General features: G+C 33.1%; 1 protein-coding gene across 1 annotated transcript; it reads right to left on the bottom strand.

The window, feature by feature from the left end:
- Positions 1-391: 391 nt before the first annotated feature.
- LOC124359180 lies at positions 392-19,889 on the bottom strand. The gene is made up of 7 exons (XM_046811713.1): positions 19,781-19,889; positions 17,787-17,881; positions 12,824-13,090; positions 12,322-12,510; positions 5,359-5,580; positions 2,396-2,515; positions 392-736 (listed from the first exon to the last, which is right to left on the bottom strand). The coding sequence occupies exons 1-7, from the start codon at positions 19,842-19,844 to the stop codon at positions 494-496; spliced, it is 1,200 nt and encodes a 399-aa protein (XP_046667669.1). The 5' UTR covers positions 19,845-19,889; the 3' UTR covers positions 392-493.
- Positions 19,890-20,640: the final 751 nt, after the last annotated feature.

Below are 20,640 nucleotides of genomic sequence, written 5' to 3' on the forward strand. Positions count from 1 at the left end.
AAGTAACAGTATATGCAAATTTGATATAAATTAAAATTAATTTTCATGAGCTATTAAATCTCTTAAAACTCTCAAATAACACTTAATTACATCACATATTTATTTATATATTAACCGCCAGTTTCCTTACGAAACCTTGATTTAATTAATATCTTTGTTCCATAGAATTCACAATACGTATAGTAAAGATAGCTATTAAATAAACACATAAAATATGTAAATGTATAAATAAATACACAAATAAATATTTTGTAAATTGATTAAAGAGCATAATATATCTTTCTTTGGTAAGACCAATATAACTAATAGTTCAATGATCAATTTTAGTGTATTATAACGGTACGAAATTCGAGTAAAATTGTGGATGGATGGGAGAAAGGTACTGATACAGTTCTCATGAAACTCTTAAATCTTATTTAACTTAACATAATAACAGTTATTGGTAATCAGTAGTACGAATATTCCGGTGACAAATCTCGGTCCAATAAACATTTCACGATGGAAATTCTAGAAGACCGTCACATTCCACCTGCGGGACGTAGGTAACAGTCTCCGAGAAGCTGTGGTAGTCGCAGTAGTAGATGTAGCCCTTGCGGAGATCTGTAAGCTTGGGCCAGCCTGAGGGGTCGGCGGGGGAGCAGAGCGTGGAGGGTGGTTTGGTTAGGAACACGTTATTGTAGCCCACCACCACAGTGCAAGAGCTGGACCCCTCGTGGCGCACCAGCTTCCAGAACACCTGACCATACAAGGGTAAACACATAAGAGAGGTTAAACATTAGCGATAATGTTTTAAAGGTAAATCAAAACAACTTGGTCAATGAGATCTAATTTTAGTGAGATACATAACATTGGTGACGTTCTATATACGAATTAACGTCATAATGTGACTTCAAAATGCTACTTCCTGCCTGACAAATAGCCAAATACAAAGTAGTTAATTAATAGCAATCATATACTTCATTAAGATATCGCTATTATTCATTGAAATGTTGTCTTCCTTGTTGAATAAGAAAATTCATAGATTGGTGTGTTTTTGCATCGTATTCTTTCATATGCATTATTTGGAGGGGGAGGCGCTCCAAAGTCATCCTATGAGATTTTCAGATAGCAAAAGATAGAGATTAGGATTAGCTGTGGTCTCAAAGGTCACGAAGGTAAAGACAGATCATTTCGCAAGGAAGTGCTCTTAACCCCTCCCCCCCACCCCTATATGTTTATGAAGTTTCGGTGTCCACTTTCGAAAATATCACATTATTTAAGACCCATACCCACCCATTTGTTCAAATTCATAATAATAATCTCTTAAAAAAAACATTATGTATCTTAGTCCTTAAAATCTTTAACGTTCTTTCGATTAATGCCAAAACATTCGAATGCCTAGTGTGTTTTAAAAATAGACTGAGGCACTATCTCATGATAAAGGATTTTTTTCCATTCACGTTGTGTTTATGCAATCGGTTGCATTAGTTACTGTTTTGACTGCGTATCTAAGTTTCACAATGTTCCATATAACTTTGCTTCTTGAAACGATTACCTGATTTATTGATCTGATGAGCTACAATGGCTTATTGTTTGTTCACAACGATTACATCAGAGTATTTAATATTACTATTTAATGCTATTATTATTAATTTTTATATTAACAGGCTAAAGGCGTTCTGTATTAAAATAATCTTTCACTATCCGATTACTGAAAATTAAATTTAATAATATTAAAACTATTTTTATTATTTTAAAATGAACCCAAAATGTAAGCTTCGGTTCAATTTTAGGTAGCTATTAGCATTTTAAAGACGGTTTCAACACTTAAATGAAAACTTCTAGGAAAAAGCAAAAAGACCGCATATAAAATTTACCATTTATTTAAAGAATTCTTATTTAATCAGTTATCAGTGAAAAAATCTACACGAGCACGCCACCGTTTTAATACAAGTTTTTCGTATGAAGTGAATGTTTGTTATTGTGACCAAATTTTAAAATATACTTGTTCACTGTGAATACTTTAGTGAACATACTCTAAGAGTTTCTTGTAAATCTTGTATATATCTTTTAAAGTTCAATTTCAGCATCAAGAGGACAAAATAAAAGGATTTTGAGAAAAACATAATTATTAGTCAGCCAGACACCTCTATAGTTCAATAAGCTATTGGATTTGGTCGTTGACAAGAATTTCACATCTGAGTTCATGTAGAAGTAGGAACAGCATGGGTCTGACTTTTTATCACAAATCTTCCAAAATATACTATTGCACATTAGTGATCGTAATAATAATAGTAAAGTATCAACTTTAAAACTATCTTAGTTTCTATTTCCGATTATTATAAAATATTAATACTATTTATATATAAATAATTATATATAGCCAAAATTTAAGTACTAATGTATTACGTAGTACCTCAGGCACCGGAACTAGTTTCTTGGTGGGTTCCAAATATATCATCCTCTCTTGTCCCTTATTGTTTTTCAACTTAAGTACGCCGTAGGTGCCTGTGTACACGTCCAGCTTGTCATCGACCTGCATCAAACACTTTGCATTTTAGACTGGTGTATCTGTTGTAATAATATTTTTAACTCAGAAACGAAATATTTTGTATGTGTATAAATTTAAATTTAGACATATCTGACGATCAATCACAATCATATACATATATATGGATGTCATTCATATATATTTATATATAAATAATATATATATATATATATAATATATATAGTATATAATGTTTATATATGAATTTTGAAGATGAAGAACTCAGTGGACGACCATCAACCTCACGGATGGATGTCAACTCGGCCAGGGTGTGTGAACTCGTACGATCTGATCGAATATTACCCGTGAAAATTATTGCAGAAGAACTAAACATCAATCGATGAACGGTTCATCTAGTAATAACTAAAGATCTTGGTATGAGAAAGATTTGTGCAAAATGGTCCCCAAAAATCTCACACCACAACAGCGAGAAACACAGGAAAATGTGGCAGCCGATCTGTTAAAGCAAACGGAAATTAATCCAGAATTGTTGAGCCGTGTTATCACTCATGATGAAAGTTGGGTTTCAATACGATCCAGAGACAAAACGCCAAAGTTCGCTATGGTGCTCAAAGGGATCACCCAGACCAAAAACCTCGCATGTCAGTCAAAAGTGAAATGCATGCTTGTATGCTTCTTTGATTCATAAGGAGTGGGTGCCTCCTGGACAAACATTTAAACCAATATTACTACACAGAAATTTTACAAAGGCTTCGTAAAAGATTTCTTCCGTGTCCGTGCCAACATTGCTGATAATTGGATTCTGCATGAATATAAAGCCCCATCCCTTATTGCTCTGTCAGTACAGCAATTTTTAATTTTCAATGGTAATTTAGCTATATTTCACCCAAAAATACGTACTAAAAACTTTATATCTTGATGTATATAAAGTATTCTGACTATAGTATTCTAAATGGTATGTACAAGTAACTTTGAAAAAGTATTAAAATTGAAAACTTTACTTTGAACAATACTTGCAACGACATGTACTCTCTTGAAGATTTCCGTTAGTTATTAAGTGAATTCAAACCTTCATATTTCCTTGTGTATCAAAATAATACAATGATTCTTGTAAAAGAGAGCTAACATCAGTTAACAATAAATTTACCATATGAAAATTGTAATTCGACTATAAAATAGCTACTTATGCAAAACTCCACGCACACTTGTAGAGTAATAATTAAATAAAAAACCACCAATAATTAAATCGAAAACATGTATTCAAAAATAAGCCGAAAAACGAGTGTTGAAGTTTTATACCGACCCTTCCCCCTAACCAGCTAACACCGACGCCTTTGATTGCCCTCCGACTATCCAATCACAACGCCAGAGGGACTCGTTGTCAACCCCTATTGTAATTTTTTTAACAATGTAGATTACCAGAAAACCCTGCTGTCTTACTTTACCATTCCTACATCCGCGGACCCTTTCTTGAGAAATTACATTATTTATTTCACCTGATTATTTATATCACTAGTGGAATTCTAAAAAAATTTTCGCGAATATTTTCTTCCATAAATATTAAGTAAATAAATTTCAAATTTCCTATGCAGTAAATGCTACAATAAATACATACAATATATATATATATATATATATATATTATATATATATACATATACACACACACACACTTTTCCATCAAAATTGAAACATATACATGTAGAGATATACAAAAACAAACATCTAACTTCATGTGAAAGCTCAAATGAAAATATCTAACAAAAGTGATAAAACACCAAACAGTTTAACAGTAAATAGTCGTGTAACATTTCATCCAACTGCTAAGGGATAATTTTATAGAACTCCGATCTGTTTTAATGTCTTTTTTGTTTTTCGAGCCATTCTTTCCAAAACTACGTCTTCATTCAAATTTAATAGGCTTTTTTAAATTAAATAGAGTCCTCCAAAGTGGTTCCACTCCAACCTTTTTAGGATTTGAGTAATATATGAACATGAAATCAAGGAAATTGGGAGAATATTTTGTTTGTGCTTATGTCCCGAATGATGTCCATGTTGGAGGTAATGTAAATCCTATTCTAGAGCAGTGAGAAAAGAAAAAGATGCTGAGTAGTGGTTTTTATCTATGAACTAATAAGATCCTTGATTTCTGATTGCACATATGTTGAAGTAGCAGTGAAATATATGTCATGGGATAACAGGACATGATAGAATGCAGAGCTTCCGATTTCTGTAAATAATCATAACAAATCTTAGACTAGTAATGGTTAAGAGTTTTTAGCAATGATCGGTAAGATCGTCTATAACTATGGTCCGCGTAAAATTAACAACATAAAATCTATCTTCTGATGAGTCCCTGAACGTTAAGTGGTAGTCCCTCAGCATAATCATCTGGATTCATGATTACAGGTTAGATATCGTCAAGCATAAAGCTGGCTACTCACGAGTTAAGTTTATATATTAAAGTATGTTTGTTCTTTTATATTATAAATGTTTAATTTACAATCCATTCAAGAGTTCAACAATTAGTATAACACATGGCAAATAAAACAGAAAACACGAGTTTTAGTTTCATCCAGAGTTACGAAAACTGACTTGCATCGATCAGTATCATCACTGTCTTAAACGGATTATAAGTTCCGGTGTTTTACCTAGTCTTCATAGTAGATTATATTGTCACTGCTATCCAATGAATTTACAGCTAGGGTGTTACTCAGTTAGTTGCCTACCAATATGCTTGAACTGTACCCTTCACGTTTTTTGATTGGTTTTAAACTTTTCCTTATGGAATTTTTTGACCCTCAACACTATACAATTTTGATTACGGGTTAGTAAAGTGTGAATATTTTGCAATATATGTGATTCACCTGAGCTGAGAGACGCCTGACGGCGTTCTCGACGGATATCCAGTTACCAGCATTGAACTTCTGCCACTGTGGCGCGGCATTCACATAGTAGTAAGTCAGCATCTGTCCGGAGTTGAAGATGAAGTCGGCATCCGGGGAAAGGTGACCTTTGGCTAAGAAATTGCTTCCATTTAGGTATGAGCTACTGCCAAGAATCTTCTTAAATACTTCCTTTTGTCGTTTCTGAAAAAATCGTTCGATTCAAAACCTTAAAGATCTACATTTTACCGATAATGTTGTATACATTGAAGAGATAAAATTTTGAATTATTCCATATTACAGGACAATATTCTTGATCCAAATTAACTATTAAATTTGATTGCCAAAATTATACCTTAACTGTCTGCTATTTCAAGCACATAGTACAGTTAAATATTCTCGGAAGGATTCACTTCTGGTGGTGTATACCATCCAGTTGAACCTATAATGGGTACATCAAAATGTATGTGTCATTTACATTTGGTCTACCCTATGGATGACCAGGAGCAAACGCCATCAATATTGAAATTTTGGTAAAAAGTTGATCCTAATATACTGCGGAGGATCAGTGTTGGAGTGGGTGGATTACGTTTTAGTGCAGTCATTGAAGCATTATTGCTCCGAATTTTTTTACTGTGAACCGAATTGCATACAATTTATGGAATTAGGTTCATCTTACCCTTCACTTCAAAAGTGAAAATGATTTGAACTCCGCAACCACCCTGGGGGTGAATTTATTTTTTTTCCAAATAACCTCGGATATCGATAGAAGGCCTAATTTTAAGCAAAAAATCATCTATTACGTTTTTTCGAAAAATCCAATACTTTTCAAGTTATTGGCAATTGAAAATCGCAATTTTTTCACGTTTTTCATCGGTTTTTTGCAAATATCTCCAAAAATATACGTTTTATCGAAAACTGTATTAAGAACACAATTGTAGCAGGTACAACAATGAACCATTTGGTTTTTTATAAAGTACTCTAAGTGCAATATTAAGCTAGATATTAAAAATCAAAGTTTTTTATTTTGTCTGAAATTTAATCGATGTGGTCAATGCCATCTAGCGGCGAGTAGATGCATTTTAGGCATTCTAATAAAAAAGAGTTTTATAGTGCTTGAAATAAGCTTTAAAATGAGCACTATTAAAAGTCTTTTGCACGTAAAATAAGTGAGCTGTATTTGCAAATAAGAGGAGCATCTAATGTGTTTTATTTTAAATCAACGGGTTTCATAAGTGCCATTTCCACCAAAATTAAAATTAATCGTATTCTGCCTAGAATCAACTTTATTATGAAGATTTTGATAGATTGTATCAGTTTGGCTGCTTCAGGACACATATTTTTCAAAAAAAGTCACGATTAAAAAAAGATTCAAATTTTTTAAAAACACCTTTTTTCATAATAATCTAAAAATGACGACATATACGTATAAAAGTGTAGGGATGAAAAAATGTAGGTATATTTCTGACAAACAATTTGGATTTTTAGATTTTTCTGTCAAACAAAAATTGACGGAAATATGATTGTTTAAAGAGCGCGTGGCAGCGCAATCACACAGCCTCTCTTAAGCCCTTAACCCTTCAACCGTTTGAGAAAAAGGTTTTTTACTATATATGGCAATAAAGGATTTGTAGCTCTTTTAATTACCTTTACAATGGTTTTTTTTAAATTGTGATAGCATGAAAAATTGAAGGAGTTATGATCAAAAAACTTATCATATTTTTTTCTGCTTAGTAACTGAAAATTTCGGAGTGTGAATATTTGGAGTAAGTGTGAAAGTACGCAGTATAATAGAGATCCAAAACTATTGTAATGTGTATATATATATATATACATAATATGGCTCATATATTTGGAAACGTAGGCATGAATACATACCAACGTTCTTATATGTATAACACATTTGAGTGAATTTTATAAAATGTGTAAATATATTATTCAATAAATCGCAATTTTTTACTCTAAATTAAATTATTTTGAAATGTGTAATCAATATATATTTACTTTTTTTAATTTAGGGGTAGATTTAAGGGTAGAAAAGCTTAAGAATATGATAATCATTTTCGAGAGTGTGGAATAATATTTAAATCCTTTTCATTTTATCAAAACAATTTTTTAGAGAGGTAGATTTCAAGGGTTGAACGGGGGTTAAAAATTTGATAATTATTATAGAGAATATAAAATATTACTTACTCTATACTTACATCTTTTTATGTCATACCAAAGTATTTTTTTGTGATTTTTTCAATTTAGGGGTTGTTTGCAAGGGTTGTAAGATTTTCAAGGGGGTTGAAAATGATTTTAATATGAGGTAATTGTGTTAGAAAACACTTTACAATTTCACCACTTACTATTAAACATGTTTTCTAGCGATAAAATGGCTCAATGTCGATTTTTCCATTAAGGGGTTGTTTATACCCCTTAAAAATAATAGGCGGAGTTCAGATAATTTTCACTTTTGAAGTTGAGGGTAAGATGAGCCTAATTCCAAAATTTCATGCAAATCGGTTCACAGTAAAAAATTCGGAGGTAAGACCGTATTTTTTCGCTTCAATGACTGCACTATTTATAGTTTAATGATGTTTCTAGTTTAATCGTGTTGTTTACCTTGACCTACCCTCTTTAACAAAGCTAGCCCCCTTCTTCTAAGGTGATATAACAGATTTTACCCTCTATCTCTCCTCATGGGATCTCAACAGGAAGTGGTTCCTACCTTATCCATCCTGAATATCTGTTAATGCGAAGGTTCATTTAGGAATAAGTGAAATGGGAGGATTATCAGCTTTGTCCTAAGTGAACGGAAATGCGGTCAACGAGGATGTTACAACGAAGGGCTAAAATATTTGTCATTCTTATTCCTGTTCAAATAAAAGTGTGCAACATCTCACACGTTTAAATATTTGATAACTGTAGTTGTATTTGTAGTTAATTATAATCCGGGAATAGGCCTACAACATTTCACAACCTAAACGAATGCGGTTGGCATTATAGGAGGAGATATTTTTATCGATTTCACGAAAAACTAGGCTGTAGTATAGAATGCTAATTGACCCTATTCAGCCATGGGCGGATTTACCGTATCACACACGTTGCAGTGGCGAGGGGGCCCAGGATAATGTCTACTGTTCTTATTTGTAACGGGAACGTGTCAAGTTCGCAAATTAGTCAAGTTCGTGAATGACCGAATCGCAACGCTGTAAATAAAGAAGCACACAGATTTGTATTTCGAAATAAAAATATAGATGGCTGTAGAAGACAAAAAAACATTAGCAAAATACAGTGTTATATAAAATAAAAATGATACTTTAGTATTTATTTAATATTCAGCCTAACATTAAAAAAGGTTACGCTAAAAAAATATTTATTACTCGTTAATACTTGATGATAAATTAGGACAATTAAATTTTTAAGATAAACAATTACAATTATTTATATTTTTATTCACACAACATTTAATTACACGGAAATTACTGTTATTGTATTTTCCTAAGTACGCGACCAACAAAATTTTATTTCATGTTATTATACAGCAATAAAATTTACTAACGTTAATAGCACATAATTGTTAACTATTTAGGGCACCATCCAATTTTTGTGTTCACCAGAGATAAATGCGCACTTTTTATTATATTAAAGCAAATGCATTGTAACTAAATCACCTTGGTGTACCGAAAATAGTTTGATACACCAAAATATATCTATTAAAAATTTTATTACTTTATTAAAGTAATAAAAACAAATAATTAACTTCTTGGTGCACCAATACCTGTTTGGTGTACCGACCCATAAGCATTTACAAGTATTTAATTCATTATAACTATCGCGGTTGGGGCTGACAACACAAGATAGAGAGAGGGTCGAACAGTACAGTAGTAGTTGTTCATCACGCAGTAAAATATCTAAATTGTTGTTTGTTTACACTTGTGTAATCGTCGTAATGTGAATATCGTCTTCATTAAGTATTTTATTAAGTGTGGTCAGTGTTAATCGCAAACTCATGAGGACTACACCATGAAACGAACTTATGAGTCTGGTGCAACAAAGTGAAAGAAAAGAAAATAAAATTAAGAAAATCTTTTGAAACGAAAATACAGCATGTTGCAATTTTTTAAGAAGACCGACATAAGTTATCTGAAATCAGTCGATGAGATCGCAGAAGGTATGTCTATATCTAATTCTAATACAAGTATATCAGTTGATTAATGTTTTATTAACAAACGAAACGTTAACACTGAAGAGTTAGACAAAGTTGAACAATTGTTTATGTACATCTCACACTTTCTTTATCAAGATGAAACCAGGATTAATCTGATTTTCTCTTGCATGCCTGAATCTGAATTGTCTAAGTAATATTGAGCATGAAGCTATTGCAGAACCTGAGCTCATCCTTATGCCTAGGCATACTACTAGGCATTGGGAGTGCCGATGGCGAGTGGTCTAAGACGTCGGACTTTGAGTCTGAGTTAGAGATAGCGCAGGTTCGAATCCTGTCTGTGACCCTTGCACTTTTTATCAGTCCCATTGACCTTGTACTGTATCGACTCTCCCCCTTATTCTGTTTGATAAGATCCTCGCACAGGCCAGTGGCCTATGAGGACGGGCAGAATAAGGCTTAAAAGAGGATCGGCTTCTCCTGTTTTGTTAAAAAAAAAAAAAACGAGACAGAATTTGCCTGACATCGCACTGTGGTCACCAAACCCTACAAACGAAATTATAGATTTTTCACCAAAAACGTACCAAAAAATGTTGGCACAATTTAAAATCTAAAAAGAAATGTACTCAGAGTAATAACACTTTTTTTAAGCCCCTACACCAAAAACAATTTTTTACGATAAAATTATTGGGGAGAATAAAAAGGAAATCGGTTAATGTTTGAGACCTCTACGTTAGTCTTTTGCTATGTTTGTAAACTGTTTCCTAACCCTAAAGAAACTCGACATATCCTATTGAAGAGTTTTCTGATCGAGAATATTACAAGTATTAGATATCCCCAAAACATCAAAAGCTCATTTAACAGCTATGAAAAGTTTCTTTGCAAGAAGCCATATAAAAAGTAGAGTACATTATGAATTAATTTCTCAAATTTGAAAGTGTATGGTAACTGGAGGTAAGTTCTACATCGTGTATTAACTACTGTTAACCTGCTCCCAAGTATGTAAATCCGCTACTGCCCTTAGCCCGTGACTGTTATCAGCCTACCTATTAGTTATTATCCTCGTCTACAAAATAAACACGTTTACGAAAATAGAAGTAAAGTCTAGTAAAGAATCAAATATACGCAGTGTATAGAACGTTGTTTGTTGATTGCTTAGAACACACTCCTCTATCGCCTGCTTATATTTTATCTTCACACTGTGAAGAGCGTTAAGTATGCGACAAAAAGGACAAGTTGTTTGTAGAATGTTCTCTTTATTCTAAGTAGAGAGTAGTATTTAACCTGACTCGAATACATATACTGTAACTGATTTCCACACAAAATTATACCGCAGCAAAAACGATCCAGTTAACTGACCTCCTAAGCAACTGAATAATGAAGATTTTAGTTTTCTCTAAAAGGTATATTCTTATCGTTCACATACAAAAACACGGAATGCTATCTGGCGTGATGCAAACATATCACCAGGCGTTTGAGTAGTCGACGCGATACTACTTGTTAACTAACTGTACCAGCTGCAAACAACTTATTGGTCGACACTAGCTCGATCTAAATCAAAATAAAAAACCTTATTTGCTGAGCGTTAGCGAAGCCTATCACTCGAGCAGCTTGAACATTTTGAATTTCCGTCCGTCTGCCTGTTTACCCGCACGATTTCTAGAAAACTAACTGACCTATAGAAATGTTTAATAAAACCTCATTTCGATAAAGACAACGTCAAGTTGACATTGGTCTTATGGGTTGCAGCGCAGTAACGACAGGCGGACAACTCGTGTGTACATGTAACATCGCGCGACCGCGTGTTTGTGTCAACGTGCGAGTGATATTTGTTTATTTATTTATATGTGTAATGTGTATTTTTAATTTTATGATAAACCCATCCACCACCGTGGTTACTAAAAGTTCGACTATGAAGGTTAACCCTCAAAACATGTTACCATAACACACGAACTTTTATTGGGTTAACGGTAGTACACAAAACTTATTTAATTTGGGTAATTATAATCGATCCTGGGCTAACTGCAATGAATTATAACTTAAAACTACATTTCTACATAGACTAGCATAGGTTCTATGATCGTAAACGTCTATTCGTGGGGTTCAGCTAAGCGTAGGCCTACTTGATATAAATGAATGTTTGTATGTACGTCCTCGATAGAATCGAACTATATGACCGATGATTATGAAAATGTGTACGTATTTGTATTTTTCCACGGAGAAGGTTTATATGCTATGCCTATTGGTGTAACTCGCCACAAGGCGGCGTTGCAAACTAACCAAGTTTTCAAATAGCCTGCACATAATAAACGGCAATTACGAGAGAGTTACGTATATTAAATAGCTGCGTATACTACTATCTGAAGGCGCTATTTTATTATGTATATTTATCTTTAAAATAAATTTCTGGTTCAACCTAAAGTTTGAGTGTTAGACCACTTTATAATAAAGGACATGTACGTACGTGTACAATGGCTATAAACGTACACTTTTGACAGATTTTCTTGATGGTATCATCAAGATAAACTCTATATGGCGCTGGAAATATAATTCACTTGGACCAGAAGTGCTCATACACGGACAAAACTTACGAAAAGCGTGCGAAGCCTCTGGAAACAGCTAGTGAGCTGTAAAGTTAACATGCAATCCAAGCGAAGCAGTTTACGAAAAGTATGGTGTGATGTTCCCAACTTATTGTGATGTTAAGTTATAATATTAAAATCTCCCAATATCCATAAAATTAAAATAAACAGCAACACATTTTAAGATAATACTAAAGATAGTTAATTTACCTGTGTATAGAGCGTATTCGGACTGATTCCAGGAAACAGTTCCGTTGGTCCTATCTTGAAATTCCCCCGCTGGTTGGACTTGACCGCACCTTCGATGGAGTGTCCCGCGAGAGGGTGGTAGGTGTAGAGAGTGACTCCACGCGAGATGTTGTGACAAACCTCCACCAAAGGGAGCCATTCCTTCATCACCTGCATGAGAACGTTGATTAAGGATCGATTAGTTTTCTTCAATCCCAGTGCTTTCAAAACCTTCAGAATATCTTAGCCTTTATATACATAAAACATCAATTTTGTAACCATGGGAAGTCTTCAGGACCATTCGTTCAAAATTTGTATTTACCACTATCTTTTTACAATACATTTGCCAATGCTGCCACCAATCTTTTAAATTACTGTAAATAACATTACTACTTACAGTAGTAAACTGTTAGGAATAATTTCAGCAAAAATGAAGCATGATTAAAAGTCAATCGTTTATACAAATCCAAACTGAGAACATAACCTGATAGCCGAGTTGTATCACGGTGCCCTTGTAAATTCCGCTGCCGCAGCTCAGCTGTGATATCCAAATCTCGGAATCAGCGATAGAGTGAGAGCAGCGCAGTCCTCCCTCGGCCACACGCTTGGAGCCGATTTTGAGGCTTCCTCGGTCGCACTTGACATAAGCTGTCTCTTCGCCGTTGGCTTTCACGTTGTTCTTACTCCCCGGACAAGCTATCACCAAGTGCTTCCCTGTCTCGAGAGATATCACTCCCTGATTGTTCCTCACCTTTAAAAACATACATTGTTTATCTCTGAAAAGTTCTGTGTACTAGTAATTACAACTTATTACTTTTAGGTGATGATAATAATAGCCCTTGATATTTGGGTACGTCAAAATTCACTATCATTTTATATTTGTTTCTGAAAATTTAAAGACGGAATCCGTAATGAACCCAGATTTATACAGTCAGATAATTTAAACCAGTTTAAAGCTCTTCTGAAACGCATACTGGTGTAGAATGCGCTTTATTCTGTCGAAGAGTTCATGGCTGGCTGCTGTGAGAATTAGAATCAAAATTTAAATAAAAATTCATTAGTTAGAGCCCCGAGTCTCATGTTGAATGAATGTTGGCGTAAATGGTCAAGAGATGTATGTTTGAATGAGTATGGTAAGTATGAATGTGTATAATAGTAGGGATTTTAACTAATAACATAAACCTGACTTTTGCAATGCAATGTCTTATTGCCAAAATGTAATAAAAGAATAATAATTATTATTATTAGATGTATATTAAGTTTGGATTTTTCACTCATACTACAACCTGAACGGGTATAACGGTTTAACCCAGTTGTTCTTATATTTTATTACAAACATATTACGCTGTATAGAAACAGATGATGGTATAGAATCAGGTGATTGATCTATCATTGTTCAACGTATTTGATCGACCCTTCTATGTAGTAAGGACATCATATGACGTCACGTGAGCTCGGACGTCGCGGCGTCACGTCGCTAAAATGTGGATCTTGAACTACGTTGCTCGTTTTGGGGCCGACCATATATCCGTTGTCATTTCCCTTCTTTACAATTATGTTATTTTAATTTACCCACAAGATGAGGGTATTTATACCACCCCCTTGTTTAAAATGTAGTTTTTGAGCTTGTCTTTCGCGACCATTGTTAAATGTGGTTTTCCCGTGTTGTTGACCATCCCCCCGCGATGCCAAGTGACTCCGAGTGTGAACTATGTGCTTGTCTCTCACATATATGTGCCTACAGTCAGTGTGTCGAGCCTGTGACAGGATGAGGATACTTTGGGAGGAAGATACATCCCTGAAATGTATCGTGGTGGGTGTTACAGGAGAAGACGAGTTCGGTGAGTGGCACAACAGTTTTATTTAACCCTTTCCGCTTTGTGTACAACTCCCCCTTACTATCCACGGTTGAGTATATATTGTTTACTGTTATATCTAAAGCTAAATTATGTTAACTTGGTCATTACCCTAAAGCAAGCTAGTTATGCTCCGTATCGCTTAACTGGCATCTCTTTCTTCAAACCATTCATTGTCCTCCGAGTTTTGTTTGCCTTCCATGATTTTTTCTTAGGTTAAATTATTTGATTATTAAAAAGTTATTGTTAACTAGATGAAAGTCATATTAATATATTTCTTTATAATAGAATAAAACGTGTACTCAATGTTTGAATTACGTGTCATACATGGGGAAAACGTTTTTTTACTGTACTTTTTTGAATTGTTATCTGAGCGTTAGCGAATTACTCAAGAGGCTGGAAGAATCTCATGTCTGTCTGATGTCTGTTTCTGTATATGTCTGTCTGTCCGCAAGAAATCTCGAAAACTAAATGTGAATAGACTTTAAATTGTGCATGAAGCTTAATTTCTATACGAGGAACACTGAGTTAGATAATGACACATGTCATTCCATAGGTAACCATAATAACAATGAAAAAATAACAGCATGAATACATTTTTTAAACAAACTTAATACATTGCAAGAGATTTTAAAACATGAAATATTAACTCGTGCAGCCTAACTATCTACATACACATACAACATAAGTTTATAGTAACGGCGTGTATATTAAGTAGTATTACAATAAATGTGAATGTATCATGTTGCAAAATACCTCGAGAAAGATTTTATTTGTGATTTTGATTTTACGTGAGACTTCATTTCTACCAAGACAAGATGCATTTTATGATGGTGCATGTCCAACCATGGAATCTGGTTGTGTTATTAAAGCCTGTCACTCAGTAGGATGATGCAATTTTTCTTTTGTTTGCCGAAGGATGAGAAATGTCTTTTTTTGTCGTTCCATGTGTTAATAATGAAATGATATATAGACCTGAGATTTTGCATTGCAGCTCAGTAATGTTTGTTACGCGACACGTGTAGCGATGTACCTGTATTCCTATCTAGTTTATTATATGTTTGCATCATAAATTAGCCTTCCGATATTTAAACACTATGTCCTGTAATTTGTAACCTTTTTCTTATTTTATTTTCTGTAACTTTTTTGCTCTACGGAGTTTCCTTTGATGATTAATCACATAGCTAAATTTTATCTAACAAATAACTTGTTCTTCCTTCTTTGTTACAGATACTAAGCGTGGAGCAATTTTCATCGGTTATTATACTGGGTATCGAAGGGTTTTAAATATTAAGCAACACGTGTTTACCAATTAAAAGACAATAAAGTATGCACTGTATTACATTAAAATAACTTAGTCAAATTCTCGATATTGTATATGTGGATTTGGAGTAACTCCTTGTAGTAGGCTAATGTATTTTCTTAATACTTAAGTTAAGTTACTTAGACAAGGTGTCCAAAAATTCTCGGGCGGGTTAAATATATTTGAAACTTTTTAATATAGAACTATATAACTTGGTACATAATTACTGGAAAAAATCTAATTTAAAATATACAGGGTGATTCATGAAGTTCTCCCCCCACTTCTACAGCACATTGTACTAGTAAAAATAATGAAAAAAAGTGTTATATAAAAATAGGTCCGAAAACTGCATTTCGATGATTAATAAACAATAATGGGAAAATGTTTGCTTCATTTATTTTCGAACATTTGATGTAAATTTTTATTTAAAAAAAAAATACAACGTAATAAAACATGATATTTTTATTTACAAACAAATTTATTCAACAGTTAATCTTGTTTTCTCAATTTATCTCATCATTAAGGAACAAACATTTTGTTTTTGTTTTATTTTAACTAAATACCGTACGGTATTTCTTTACAGCTAGTAATGTATTATACTGAATAAAATCGATTTTTTGGTACTTATTTCTGTTTTATTTTAGACTTTGATTATATCAATTTTCTCAGAATTAAATTCTCTACAATTAATGTTTGTTGATTTTATGTATTTATTACCAATTTAACAAAGTTATTGTACATCAAACTTAAAAAAACATTGTTTCGTGCCCCGATTTTTTGCATTTAACCCTGAATCTCTCAAAAACTACTACAGGCACAGTTCTGAAACCTATTTTATTAGCTTTATCAGGTAAAAATACATAAGAATCCACGATATTTCTTACTTAATTAACCTTTCCAAAAGTTCAGTATGGCTTTATTTTACTCTTTACCCAGGAATTCAGGCGAAATCTTTCGCTAGCTGTAACTCGCTAACGAAGCGTTTTCGGACCTATGTTTATATAACATTTTTTCATTATTTTTACTAGTACAATGTGCTGTAGAAGTGGGGGGAGAACTTCATGAATCACCCTGTATACAGTGACCTGGTACATCCTCAGGGGTACGGCCCACAAGATAATAGATTGGTATGCACATCAAATTAAAAGTATTTATTAGTATAGATGCTGCAAACCTGACTTCAAATGGGCAACAGAGCCGGAAATAGCATCCGTTCAAAGTTAGCTTGAACTTACAATAGGGTAAACGTAACCAAGATCACGGGGTTTTATTAATTTATTCATAGGCAAACTAGATCAACTGATGATGATTGCCATTACAATGGCATCTAGGGATTCAAGCATTATTAGTTTATAATTTGCATTGCTTCACTGAAAATTCAAACCATCCAGACGGTAAACTAAGCAAGATAACAATATACCTTATACGATGTTTTTACTTAATTTAACCTAGAAATATAACAGTGCAGTTTTAAAGAACAATTTAAGGACACTGTATAATTTTAATTTTAATTAATTATATTGCTACGATTCTAGTAAAAGGCTACATTATAATTATAATGTGAATTTAGACCACATAAGTGTACTAACGTGCATAGTATACCACCGATTTCTAGCGGCAATATTTCTAAATTACAATTTTTTAAGTAGCTTTTTTACAAAGCGGGGGCGACGCGAAGCGATGGTTCAGGATGTTATAGAATGCGTATAATTTGGAGGTAATGCTCAGAATATTTTATGTCTTAACTATCGGCAAATGGAGAAATGGATGCATACCATTGCATTAATATAAGAATCGAGTACTAATTAATTAAAATTTGTTTATTTCAATCAAATTAACGCCTAAAAGATATATTTTATACATTCTCCTAAGAAATTTCGAAAGTATTTAGTTTTTATTATGGCGCACACTATAACCGTATGTGAAGAAGAATTTTAAATTATCATTATTAGCTATTTCATCTTTAATTAGAAAAGCCAGTAGTAAATCAGACTTGTAATAGAAATGGCTTCAAAAATTCTGTTTGATTAATTATGCAAAGCTAATATTGTGTAAATGAAACAAATCTTATAAAATTTATTTTTTAAGATAACAGAATTTTACTTTATCTTCTGTAAAAGACACCCAACAAGGAATCTCTTCACTGCAAGAAGTACACGTTATAACTGGTACTTCATGGTTTCACAAGATGAAGATTTGCTATTATATTTAAAACAGTAATACGATGATTACACTGTTTCTCATACAAGCCACCGACTTTGTAATATTTAATAAGCTCCATATACGACCTCAGGCATAATCCATTCCAAGTTATCCTGGACAACAGTCAGGACCAGAGGCTCGTTCTGACTCAAGTCCTTCTGCAACGACAGATTGCAGGATCCTGTAAGAAAGATTACATTAATGACTATGGCGGTATAACTTTGTATTCAGACGCTTTTTGGAAAAATTTTTGATGTGATCTCGTGTTATATTTTATTAATTTCAAGGTGACTCGGTTTTGGCAAGCTTATGTTTTAAGATGGCTTTCCTAAAGACAGTAATATATCGGGGAAATATTTAATTATGAATGCACAAGGATGCGTATGCATTTGAAATATTCATTTTAATTTTGTCAATTTGTCAACAGACCCAATGAAAACGTATTTGTATAACGAATATATTTTTACGGAAATTTCATGTTTCCTAATGGAATATAACTTAATCAAACAATTTTTAAAAGTGAAATATAACTTTGAAAATTTCCAAGGTTTTTAGTTAATACTTTCGATACAAATAAGGCGTAATTTTCTTCTATCAAGCTACTATATACGTATTGTAAGATATTCACATCAACCAGAGCCATGAACCTGACTACAAAATGGCCCTAAATCATTGCTTTTAAGGAATACATTTCCTCGACAAATTATTAAAAAAAACATATTTATCATCTTCATGAAAGCTATTCTAGGGTTGAAAACGAAACAAGTTTTAAAGAGCTCTGTTTAAATAATAATCCGAAGGTTGATTGTTCCACCTTATATTACTTGTATGCATACATGTATTCATAAACTGTCTCCTTATCTTGCTCCAAATATCATCGTAAGCACTATATTATAGATACATTTTAAGATTATTTTATTACTGGCCTACTTTTATTTAGTATACAGTAACTGTTCGATGACTTACTATCCTCTTGAGTGCGGTTTCGGATGTGGTAAGCGGTTAGTAGGTTTTGTTTATTTTTGTTTTGTTATATTATATTTTCGCACTAATATTCTTGTGAAGCCAAATGATTACAATCGAAAAAGCGTCATTTGGATAAATCAATATGGATGCCTCAAGAATTTATTCTTAATATTACTTGTTCGTTTTGTTGCTGATAACACTGTTGATGCCTGACACTGTATATACATCGATGACTGTATATGGTACGCAACAATGACTGTTTTTGTAGTTAATAGTCACCCAAAAGTCATAACTATTACAAAAATAATAATATTCAATACACTCCATGCACTCAAACGCTTTGTTTAGGTGTTACAAATTAAATTTGTAATGAACTTACTTTTTTAACTTGATATCGATAGGCTACTGTATTTCAAGTACCTCGATTTCCTGTGCATCCTTAAATTAAATGATTCGTATTTAATGTTATAATATATAACATTAAATGTCTTATATAAAGAGATATACCGTATTAGACTACAGATAGTAATCTACAGAAAAGAAACGTTTTGTGCCCGATAAGCGATTTATGCTAAATACTTTCTTGATTTCATCTGCATTTTTAAGGGGAAATAACCGCTTCCTTCTTCTATTTAAACTATACAACAGGTTGGAAAGCACTACCAAAGTCCTGATTAGTTCTTTTTTTAATATTAACTTTCTTTGTGACCTAACAAATTTAGCCATAGCCTACAGAAACTAAAACTATCTCTGATATGACAGGCTATGGTGCAATGAAAATAAATAACCAGGAAATGACAATACTGCCTGTTCAGGTAGTGCGTAGATGTCAGGGGTCGACGACTGGTCTTGTACCATGTACTTCGAATCAGCGTGACAAGTGATTGTTACTGTAGTTTGAAAGGCTTAAAGCCACTTAATGGATTCATCAAAACATCTTATATCATGAAAACTGCTTTTACTATGGACCTTCGTTTACTATAATCCTTCAGCTATTTCATTCTTAATTTTATTTTGTCCAGTTTTAAATAATTGTTAACATGTGACTTTCGTGAAAATTTGTGATATAATATTCGCAGTGTAAACTTGTTACATTGAATAAATTTTCTCTCACCTGTCTTGCATTGAGCACTTTGAACAATAACTACTACAACAAGGGTTACGGTAACCACCAACATTGCGTTGATAAGTCACTACAGAAGTTTCTCGTGAGACTACCGAACCTTATCAAACAAGTGTGTAAGATTAGCGGAAGTGTGAAAATGATTGCGGTTTGAGCGTGGTCGAAACGAATTGATGACGTGTTGCTCCTACGATAAAAATTTATAACGACTAGAATATGATCACAAGCTTTTTCAGGTGCATCCTCGATTTAAAATACAATACTAGAATATATACAGGGTGTACATTTGATCTGTGGCACCATTGATATCTCAAAAACGGCTACATTAACGAGAAAGTTGAAATCGAGTAACTCTATAGTGATAGTTAAAATATTGTTTTGTAATTTCGAAATTTTGGCTGTAGGCTAATTTTCCAATATAGTGAGCAGTTTTAAAATTTCTTATGGAACACTATATATTCCTGTCGTTTTGGATAACAACGGTTTTATTCTTGGTTTTTATCTTGAAATTAAAAAATCAAATTTTTAATTGTCATTAAAAAGTAGATGCTAACAGATATGTGCTACTTATCAACAACAAAAATAAAGATTGATAAACAGAAAATAATAGGCCGCAATAAACATTGCATGTACCATAAAACAAAACTGGACATACATTCTGTAAAATACCGAAGTGTTTAGTAGATTAGAAGCGTCCACGTAACGTACTGCATATCTTTAGTAACGTCGATCATGTTGTGAAAAGTATTGATTTTTTATTTACTGCTAGCCTTGTAATCTAATCTATTACCCTTTCTTCAAGTAAACTTTCCACACTTTTGAAGGAATCTGTTCACTTTAGGCTACATTAT

Source organism: Homalodisca vitripennis, chromosome 4, assembly GCF_021130785.1.
Source record: "Homalodisca vitripennis isolate AUS2020 chromosome 4, UT_GWSS_2.1, whole genome shotgun sequence".
Classification (NCBI taxonomy): domain Eukaryota; kingdom Metazoa; phylum Arthropoda; class Insecta; order Hemiptera; family Cicadellidae; genus Homalodisca; species Homalodisca vitripennis.